Raw genomic sequence first — 10,385 nt, 5'->3', positions numbered from 1 at the left:
CGGGGCGGCTCAGCAGTGCGCCCAGCATCTCCTCGCACATGGCTAGGCACCGCGGCACGTGGAAGCAGCCTGCGGGTGGAGGCGGGCAGGTAGTGAGGGCCGGGGGCAGCCGAGAGGCGCAACCCCTGCGGCCCTGCCCTGTCCCCCACTCACCTTTGAAAGGACCTCCCTTGATGGAGAGGGCCACCTTGCCCTCTCGGCTCAGGTAGCCAAACCATTCCCCGTACTCTGGATCGCGAAACTGGAATAACAGAGACAGTGACAGCTAGCGCCTGCAGGACCCGCCCAGATGCCACTGCATCGCTACCAGGGGTCAGAGCCTGGGTTGATCCCAGGTAACATGGCTCCAGAACCAGCGATGTGAACCGCGACACTGCGTCCTCCACAAAGATGAAAGCAGGGGTGGGCGCAGCAAGCAGGCTACAACTATATAACCGACTGGGCAAGGGGACGAGACACTGCTAGATGGAATGAAAGAACCCTGCCCTGGGATGTAGAAACGTTCTCTATCAAGCCAGGCGCTGTGGCTCGCGCCTGAAATCCAGCACTTTGGTAGGCCGAGGCGGGCGGATCACCTGAGGTCAGGAGTTCAAGATCAGCCTGGACAACATAGGGAAACCTCATCTTTACTGAAAACACAAAATTAGCTGGGCGTGGTGGCGCACCTGTAATCCCAGCTACTCGGGAGGCTGAAGCGGGAGAATCGCTTGAACACAGGAGGCGGAGGTTGCAGTGAGCCGAGATCACGCCATTGGGCTCCAGCCTGGGTGACAGAGCGAGGCTCCATCTCAAAGAAAGAAAGGAAAGAAAGAAAAGAAAAGAGAGGAAGAAAGAGAAAGGTTCTCTATCGTGATTGTAGTGGTGGTTACGTTGATTTAAAGAAACAAAGAACCCTGATGGAGGCAACGACCTGTCACAAAACTCTTAAGAAGTGACTCCCTTGGAGCTCCCATTCCCAGCTTCACAGGCCTGTCTTCCAGTAGATGTACAATCTCATCTGACTCCTGTCCTGGCTCACCATTGGTCCCAAATGCATCTTGTCCTCCCTCTGCCCCTGCCCAGTGCCCATTCCACTGTCTTTCCTTCTCTCTCCACTAGCATTCCATGGGGCACCTGTCTCAGGGAGGCTTGTCAGTTCAGCCTCTTCTCAAAAGGATCATGGAATCAATTACATTGAAGTCCAGTATGAAAATGTCTCTTTAAATGGTAGCCCATAAGAGTTGGTGTATTGTTCTTTGTAGGAAGTAAAACTAGTCCTGGGCTGGGCACAGTGGCTCACGCCTGTAATCCCAGCACTTTGGGAGGCCGAGGCGGGAGGATCACTTGAGTCCAGGAGTTTAAGACCAGCCTGGGAAACATAGTGAGACCCCATGTATACAAAAAAAAAATTAAAGAATTAGCTGGGTGTGATGGGACACAGCTCTAGTCCCAGCTACCTGGGCGGCTGAGGTGGGAGGATCGCTTGAGCCCAGGAGGTTGAGGCTGCAGTGAGCCACTCAGTCTGGGCGATAGAGACCCTGTCTCAAAAAAATAAAAAAAAAAATTAATAAATAATACTAGTTCTGTGTGTATTCATTCTATCTTTTGAGTTACATTGTTCAAGTCCTTACTTATTTTTTGACTACTTGACATGACACAGGAAGGTAAAGAAGAATTTCCCTCAATGTCTGGATTTTTGCCTTCTGTATTCTGTTATGTTGGTTGATGCATAATGACTTACCTGGTTTTTTTTGTTTGTTGGTTGGTTGGTTTTTTGGTTTTTATTTATTTATTTATTTTGAGATGGAGTCTCGCTCTGTTGCCCGGGCTGAAGTGCAGTGGCCGGATCTCAGCTCACTGCAAGCTCCGCCTCCCGGGTTTATACCATTCTCCTGCCTCAACCTCCCGAGTAGCTGGGACTACAGGCGCCCACCACCTCGCCCGGCTAGCTTTTTGTATTTTTTAGTAGAGACGGGGTTTCACTGTGTTAGCCAGGATGGTCTCGATCTCCTGACCTCGTGATCCGCCCGTCTCGGCCTCCCGAGGTGCTGGGATTACAGGCTTGAGCCACCGCGCCCGGCCGGTTTTTGTTTTTTTAAGACAGAGTTTCGCTCTTGTCGCCCAGACTGGAGTGCAGTGGCGTGATCTCAGCTCACTGCAACCTTCACCTCCCAGGTTCCAGTGATTCTCCGGCTTCAGCCTCCTGAGTAGCTGGGATTACAAGCACCTGCCACCACGCCTGGCTAATTTTCTGTATTTTTAGTAGAGATGGGGTTTCACCACGTTGGCCAGGCTGTTCTCGAACTCCTGACCTCAAGTGATTCGCCTGCCTCGGCCTTTCAAAGTGCTGGAATGATGGGAGTGAGCCAAGGCACCCAGCCCAATTTTTGTATGTTTAGTAGAGACAGGGTTTCGCCATGTTGGCCAGGCTGGTCCAGAACTCCTGACCTCAGGTGATCCGCCCGCCTCCGTCTCCTAAAGTGCGGAGATCACAGGTGTGAGTCACCATGCCCGGCCGATTTACCTGTTAATCATAGCTTTTGTAATTGTTTCATGTCATCTATATCTTATTATTTCATTTTTGAGTTATAACTGGTAGCCCCTAATACATACTCTATGAATGCATTAATATTAATAATATTGCATTGCAGTTAGAGAGACATCTGCAAGTATCACATATGCTCATCACTACTTCCAAACCACCAGGGTTGCAATATAAGCACATCTGGCATTTCTATCGGTGACAAAGCCAGGCACTTCTATTACCAATGCGGTTCACTGCCTCCACTCATAATGGAAGCAAATGCTAGTTTCCGTTAGAGGTTAGGACAAATACAGATGTGATTCTCCGCCCCCGGTTTCAAAGCCCACACACCCCAGAATAAGATCCCCTGCTATAGTCCTCCCAGTACCAGGGTTTACCAGTGGAGTCGGAGTCGTGGCTTTAGAAACACATGATGAATCTTCATTCATTCACCACCCAGGCCTTGCCACCACTGGGTGCCATGTCCTTTCCTGCATTCAGCAGCTCGAGGTGCCTCCTGGGCAGCAGTCAGGACAGCTTATCACTCTGCTTCTAGCACTTGGGCCTCAGGGGGCCCCTGGTTTGGTCTTCTTCCTATGTCACCACTGATTCCTGTCTCCTTTGCTGGGCCTCCATTTCCCTTTTTGCCTCATAGATCTCAGCAGCATCTGTACTCTTTTTTTTTTTTTTTTTTTTTTTGAGACCAAGTCTTGCTGTTGTTCCCCAGGCTGGAGTGCGCAATGGTGCGATCTCGGCTCACTGCAACCTCTGCCTCCTGGGTTCAAGCGATTCTCCTGCCTCAGCCTCCCAAGTAGCTGGGATCACAGGCGCCTGCCACCACGCTTGGATAATTTTTGTATTTTTAGTAGAGACGGGGTTTCACCATGTTGGCCAGACTGGTCTTGAACTCCTGACTTCAGGTGATCTGCCCACCTTAGTCTCCCAAAGTGCAGGGATTACAGGCATGAGGCACCACGCCCGGCCTTTTTTTTTTTTTTTGAGACATAGTCTTGCTCTGTTGCCCAGCTCAGGCTGGAGTGCAGTGGTGTGATCATAACTCACTGCAGCCTCAAACTCCTGGGCTTAAACCGTCCTCCTGCCTCAGCCTCCTGAGTAGCTAGGAGTACAGGTGTGCATCACACCCAGTTAATTTTAAAAATTTTTTTGTAGAGACCAGGTCTCACTATGTTGCCCAGACTGGTTTTGAACTCCTGGGTTCAAGTGATCCTCCTGCCTCATCCTCCCAAAGTGCTAGGATTATAGGCATGAGCCACTGTGCCAGGCAGCATCTACATTCTTATGATATTGAAAACATTCATGGTGAGTCCAGATCTCTCCATCTGAACTAGAGACTCAGGAATCCCACTGCTGCTCCACCAGACTCTGAACCCTCTGTCCCCACCAGTTCCCACCTGGGCCAGCCCTCACTGACTGGGATGACAGCTACAGCTTCCTCTGCTGTCCCAGTTTCTGCCCTATACCCTACAGGCTTCCCCCCTAACACCCTCCCCCTCCAAGCCCCAGGACCCAGGTAACAGTGGAATCAGACCAGGCGGCTGCAGTCCGTCCCTTGCCCACTCTGCCTTTATCCTTCCAGGCTGCCAGGCCCCTCTGCTGTGCCACATGCCCAGACTCCCAGTCCCTCAGACACACCCCTGATTGACTTGGCCCGTGTTCAGTGCTTCCCCGTTGCCACCCCATAGGAAAGAGCCCCCACAACCCTCTCCAGTGGTGGTATTCCCACAGCTTCACTCTCACCACCACCTAGGTCTGCTTGCTAACAGTCTGCTCTCCCGGCCCCACCACCAAAATTCCAGCTCTAGGAGGACAGCGGCTTCTCCGTTGACTGAACGAACAGCACTGGGGCTCCAGAAACTCTCAGACCAGCCGAGCGACTGTGCTCAGCAAGGGGACAAGAGCACAGCCTGGCCGGACTCCCCCCATTACCCCACTCAGCCTCTAGAGGGGACAAGGAGGCGGCGCTCACCTGGCGGAAGGTGTACTCAGCCACTTGGTAGAAGAGGCGCAGCAGCACAGGGTCCCCACTCTCACTGTAACCCATGAGGAAGGCAATCATGGCTTCGCTGTGTGGCCACCAGAGCTTCATGGCCCACTCCAGCTGAGGGGAGAGCAGGGGCAGGCATCTCAGCAGGACATTCCCCTCCCCAACTTTCCAGACCTGGCTGTGTCTCCATTGACCCAACCTCCTGGAGGTGAATTGTGGGACATCTTTGGAGGTTCTGAAGGACCCCTCCCAGTGACATCAGCTTCCTGACCTGTAGATCCCTGCATAGACACCAGGGCTCCAGACGAATGGCATATATGTCTGAGCATCAGCGTTTCACCAGCTCCCTGGTGGCCTCCATATGACATGGGACTGGGGAGCACTGCTGTCCGAGGTGTGTGAACCAGAGCAACTCCATCTTAAATAGGAGCTGGGTCAAATGAAGCTGAAACCTACTGGGCTGCGTTCCCAGACGGTTGAGGCATTCCTAAGCCACAGGACGAGGTAGGAGGTCGGCACCGAATACAGGTCATAAAGACCTTGCTGATAAAACAGGTTGCAGTAAAGGAGCCGGCCAAAACCCACCAAAACCAAGGTGGCCATGAGAGTGACCTCTGGTGGTCCTCACTGCTATACTCCCACTAATGCCATGACAGTCTACAAATGCCATGGCGACATCAGGAAGTTACTCTATATGGTCTAAAAAGGGTAGGCATGACTAATCCACCCCTGGTTTAGCATATCATCAATAAATAACCATAAAAAGGGGCAACCAGCCGGGTGCGGTGGCTCTCGCCTGTAATCCCAGCACTTTGGGAGGACGAGGTGGGCGGATCACCTGAGGTCGGGAGTTCGAGACCAGCCTAACCAACATAGAGAAATCCCGTCTCTACTAAAAATACAAAATTAGCCGGGCATGGTGGCCCATGCCCGTAATCCTAGCTACTCGGGAGGCTAGGGCAGGAGAATCGCTTGAACCCGGGAAGCAGAGGTTGCGGTGAGCTGAGATGGCGCCATTGCACTCCAGCCCGGGCAACAAGAACAAAACTCCACCTCAAATAAATAAATAAAATAAAATAAAATAAAATAAAAATGAAAAATAAAAAGGCAACCAGCAGCCCTCAGGGCTGCGCTGCCTATGGAGAAACCATTCTTTTATTCCTTCACTTTCTTTAAATAAACTTGCTTTCACTTTGCGTTGCCGACTCGCCCTGAATTCTTTCTTGCGCAAGATCCAAGAACCCTCTTCTGGGGTCTGGATCACAACCCCTTTCCTGTAACACTGGCACAGAAGCTGAGAGCAGGCCTCTAGGTTCCAATCCAGCCCCAGGTTGCCCTCTAGAGAAGCACCCACCTCCCCAGGCAGAAAGCCTTAGATCAGCGTGTGCCACACATGGCCCTGGGCGCTCTCCCACCTGGGTGGGGCAGAAGTCATCAGCATCCTGGAAGTAAAAGAGGCCTCCATGGTCAGGGTCCCATCCAGAGCGGAAGGGCAACAACAGGAACTTGTCAACCACGTGGGCTCGAAGTTCAGGGTCGCCTTTCCGAATGCAATGACGGAGCAGAAACCAGCCGGCTTCCAGTGCGTGGCCTGGTGAGGGTTGGAGTACGGAAGAGCGGGCTTGGGGTTGAGGGAGGGGACAGAGGGAGCAAAAGCCCTTGGCACCTCTCTGCTCCCTCCCTAACAGTGAGCAAGGCTCTGAGCTCCCTGGCCCTGGAAGCCTGCTCCTCTGCAGAAACCCCCAGCCTCCGGAAGCCCATCCTCTCTCCTCTGCCTCCTCAAGGCGTCCCCCCAGGCACTCCCACATCTGAAGCCCAGAACGCAAGGCTCGGTGTTCCCTTCCTCCTGGGTGGCCCCCAGCCTACCCTGCCCCTCACCTGGGTTCTGCTGTCTCCCCAGGCAGCCAGAAAGTTCCTTGCCATCCTCTGACACGTTCTCCAGCACAGCTTGTCCATCCCTCTACCGGGAAGGAGCAGAAGGGAGTGTTGCCTCCAGCCCTTTCACTCACCCAGCCACCCAACTAGGAAGACCCAGCCCCAGAAATCCCTTCCTCCCTCCCTCTCACCCAAGCCCCTGGACCTGCTGGCTTGGGTGGGCCAGGCTCAGAGGGGCATTTGAGGAGGGGCTGATTCACTCCCTTGGGCCTAGCAAGTTGTTTTTTCATTTTTTAGACAGAGTCTTGCTCTGTCACCCAGGCTGGAGTGCAGAGGCCACAATCTCGATTCACTACAACCTCCACCTCCTGGGTTCATGTAATTCTCCTGCCTCAGTCTCCCTAGTAGCTGGGATTACAGGCATGCATGCACCAGCACGCCCAGCTAATTTTTGTATTTTTAGTAGAGACAGGGTTTCACTATGTTGGCCAGGCTGGTCTCGAACTCCTGACCTCAAGTGATCCGCCCGCCTCAGCCTCCCAAAGTGCTGGGATTACAGCCAGGAGCCACCGAGTCCCGCCAGGGCCTAGGAAGTTGTAATCCTCGCTTCTGGCCTGATCCTCTCCAGCAGAGGAGGGTGAAACATTGAATGGGGACAGACGGTGGGTTTCACGGCCCAGAGGCCTGGTAGGGACTTGGGTGGGGCAGGGGTCTCCTTCTGTCAGGCCTTGCCTGGGGCTCCACACCCTCCCGCCAGCCTTCAGGCCCTCCACCTTCCCCAGGTGGGGACCTCCCCGAATCTCTGTCTCTCCAGGTGTGTCAAGCCCCAGGGCATCCAGGGGAGTGGGGAAGTGGAGGGCCTCCCACCACCCCAGCTCCCCAGGCATCCCCCACCTGCACGTGCTGCAGAATCCTCCGGGCGCACCAGTCCCCCAGCTCTGTGTATTTGCCCGCCAGCTCCTCATCTGCCTCCCCAAGCTGCTCTACCAGGTTCAGCAGCATCATGGGCACTGCCATGGGCTCCGCAGTCGGGGCCCCCTGGAGCTGGGGCCGGCCCAGTCCCGACGCGTCCTCCCGCACCCAGTGGACGATCTGATCCATCATCTCCACCGCTTCTGTCTGGGAGTACAGGAGGCGAGGGGAGGCCCAGGCTGAGGCTACATCCTGTCCCATCCCCCAGGACACAGCCCTGGGATGGGAGAGTCAATTCCTCTCCTGAATCCCAGAGACACCTTCACCCAGGGCCTACTCGGGGCCTGGCACCTGGTATCCAGTAGGGACCAGGCAGATGCGCCCACTCTGCCTTGGGGGCTCCCAGTCTGGGGGTGCAGTCCCTTCCAGGCTGTGGGGTCAAAGTCTGGAAGCACAGGGAGCCCAGGGAGGAGGGAGGGGCCTCTTCCCAGTTGGGGGCAGGGCACGGATAGGGCCCTCTCTGTCTGCGCCCCTGTGGGGGTAGGGGAGCGTTCAGAGGTGAAGGGGACTTGGCCCCACAGATGGGTCCATGGCAGTGGACTTGCGTAGTGAGTGGGAATGCATCAGGTGGCCATGGCAGGGTCCCAGGGTGGGGTCTTCAGGGGCACCGTCCTCTCACACACCTGGTACCGCACTTCACCTGTTGCCCTCCACAGCTCGTTCATGGCCATGGTGTAGAAACACTCGCTGAAGATGGTCCGCTGCACCTTGACCGGGCGGCCGTCCCGAGTCAGCACAAAGGCACACTTCTTGCCAGGAGGTGCCAGCCGGGCATAACGCAGCAAGAACTCACCACCTGGAGGTTGGGGGGTTGGCATGCCAGGAGTAAGGCCCGGACGCCCCGCACACACCACCCTTGAGCCTCCCCAGTCCATCCCTGCTTCCAGACCCCTCTAGGAACTCCGCACATGTGCCCTGCTGAGTAAACATGGCCAGAGTCACTGGGAGATGGGCAGGAAGGGAGCACCTGCTTTTGCTGCATTCAGAAGCTGAGAGTGGTGGAAGCGCTGGAAAGTGCGGTACAGGCGACAATACATCCACACCTGTGGGTACGGGAGGGAACGTGGCCTAAGCGGCCGGCTGGGGTGAGGTGGGGAGACCTTTGAGGCGATGGGCCGTGTGCCTGAAGCTTCCAGGCTGGGAACACCGTACCTGCCTCCCCTGCAGCCACACGTACTTGAGGTCATCGTACACCCGTCCCTCGCGGCTAAGGCACGTGAAGAAGCCCCTGTGGGAACGCGGGATTAGCAAAGTCTGGAAGGGGCCTTGCCAGCCCCTCCTGCCTCTCCGGGGTCAGCAAATCTGTGAGGTGCCTGAGAGTGAGGAGGGGCCTCAGGAAGGCCAAAAACCCTGCCGAGGACTCCAGAAGCCTCCGAGTACCCGTGCTCCTGGTCGTGGGAGTGCTCCACCCAGAACGCCACCACACGGTCCAGCTCCTGCCCCACGCGCTCCTTCCAGGCCTGCAGAGTCTCTCGCTCTTTCTCCATGTCCTAGGAGAACTGGGGCTTGAAGGCGCAGCCCCTGCATGGGACCTAGGCCCCCCAGCCTCGGAAACCAGCCCTCGGGGATCCCCCCACCTCTGCACGGGTCTTCAGACGTCACCATCCCCGGGACCCTCCAAGGCAGGACTCCCCGCACGCACCCCACCACTGGCCTGCCGCGCTCGGAGACCCTTGCTCATCCCTCCCTCTCCTCTAGGAAGCCAGACAGAGTTGGTCGCGGTCCCGTGACTGTCACTCAGCTGACAGAGCCGCGCCCGGCTCACCCACCCCCTCCTCTTCAGGTTCCGCTGGGCCTGGGGGCGGGGCTTTGAGGCCCCGCCCCCGCGCTTGTTCCTGCCGCGACCCTCCCCTAGAAAGGGCCAGTCCCGCCAGGGCCCCTGCTGGGTGCCCTGGTCTCAAGATCCTGCTTGGTGGGAAAAGCTGGGATGGCCGGACGGTCTGGGATGAGGGGGAAGGGGAAACGGGGCTGCCACCCACCCCGCCCTACACCAGCTACCTTTAAGGGAGCCCTGAGAGGGGCCCTAATGTGCCCTTCTAATGCGCCCCCTAATGTGTCAGGGGCCCAGGCAGGGCGGCTGAGGGCCTTGGCCCTACCAAGCCTGTAGGGCAGGGGTGCAGCAGGACAGGGAACAGCTAGTGGGCCTGAATGCAGGTCCCTCTGACCTGTCACCACATAGGGTAGACAAGAGGCAAGCTCTTTTTTTTTTTTTTTGACATAGTGTCCTGTCGCCCAGGTAGCTCACTGCAGCCTCGACCTGCCAGGCTCAAGCGATCTTCCCACCTCAGCCTCCTGAGTAGCTGGGACCACAGTTGTGTGCCACCACGCCTGGCCAATTTTTGTATTTTTAGTGGAGACAGGGTTTTGCAATGTTGCCCAGGCTGGTCTCGAACTCCTAAGCTCAAGCGATCCTCCTGCCTCAGCCACCCAAAGTGCTGGGATTACAGGCATGAGCCACCGCACCCAGCCTAGCAAATCCTCTCTTTTGAATCAGTTTGTCACCAACTACCTCAATAGTCAGTAATGGGCAGCCATTGGCGCTGACTTCTTTTTTCTGAGATGAAGTCTTGCTCTGTCACCCAGGCTGGAGTGCAGTGGCACAATCTTGGCTCACTGCAACCTCTGCTTCCCGGGTTTAAGCAGTTCTCCTGCCTCAGCCTCTGGAGTAGCTGGGGTTACAGGCGGTGCCACCACACTTGGATAATTTTTTTTTGTATTTTTAGTAGAGACAGGGTTTTGCCATGTTGGCCAGGCTGGTCTCAAACTCCTGACCTCAAGTGATCCACCTGCCTCGGCCTCCCAAAGTGCTGGGATTACAGGTGTGAGCCTCCGCACCCAGCCTCGGCACTGACTTCTTTACACAAGTGACACAGCTCTAAGGCCAGACAGTAACTGCAGGTGAGCCCACACCCCCCTTCTCTGGGCCTGTTTTCCAGCTGCCCAGATCTGTCTGTAGCTCTATGACTGACCCGATGATGCTACAAGGCAGCTGGGCTGAGCTGTTCCCTACCTTCCAGGCCAACAGCCCAC

The 10,385-nt window shown here is 55.9% G+C and overlaps 1 protein-coding gene across 1 annotated transcript in view; it reads right to left on the bottom strand.

The window, feature by feature from the left end:
• The window catches only part of RENBP (renin binding protein), a 9,508-nt gene extending 413 nt beyond the window's left edge, over positions 1-9,095 (bottom strand). The window contains exons 1-11 of the mRNA XM_011955922.1: positions 9,010-9,095; positions 8,736-8,845; positions 8,508-8,583; positions 8,323-8,398; positions 7,979-8,151; positions 7,278-7,502; positions 6,387-6,468; positions 5,924-6,099; positions 4,491-4,622; positions 154-241; positions 1-69 (exon numbers count right to left, since the gene is read on the bottom strand). Coding sequence (XP_011811312.1) covers positions 1-69; positions 154-241; positions 4,491-4,622; positions 5,924-6,099; positions 6,387-6,468; positions 7,278-7,502; positions 7,979-8,151; positions 8,323-8,398; positions 8,508-8,583; positions 8,736-8,845; positions 9,010-9,036 — 1,234 coding nt within the window. The 5' untranslated portion in view covers positions 9,037-9,095. The remainder of the gene's footprint in view (positions 70-153; positions 242-4,490; positions 4,623-5,923; positions 6,100-6,386; positions 6,469-7,277; positions 7,503-7,978; positions 8,152-8,322; positions 8,399-8,507; positions 8,584-8,735; positions 8,846-9,009) is intronic.
• Positions 9,096-10,385: the final 1,290 nt, after the last annotated feature.

The sequence above is a fragment of the Colobus angolensis genome, unplaced genomic scaffold (genome assembly GCF_000951035.1).
Source record: "Colobus angolensis palliatus isolate OR3802 unplaced genomic scaffold, Cang.pa_1.0 Scaffold402, whole genome shotgun sequence".
In the NCBI taxonomy this organism is placed as follows: domain Eukaryota; kingdom Metazoa; phylum Chordata; class Mammalia; order Primates; family Cercopithecidae; genus Colobus; species Colobus angolensis.
This window is presented reverse-complemented; position numbering and strand designations above follow the sequence as displayed.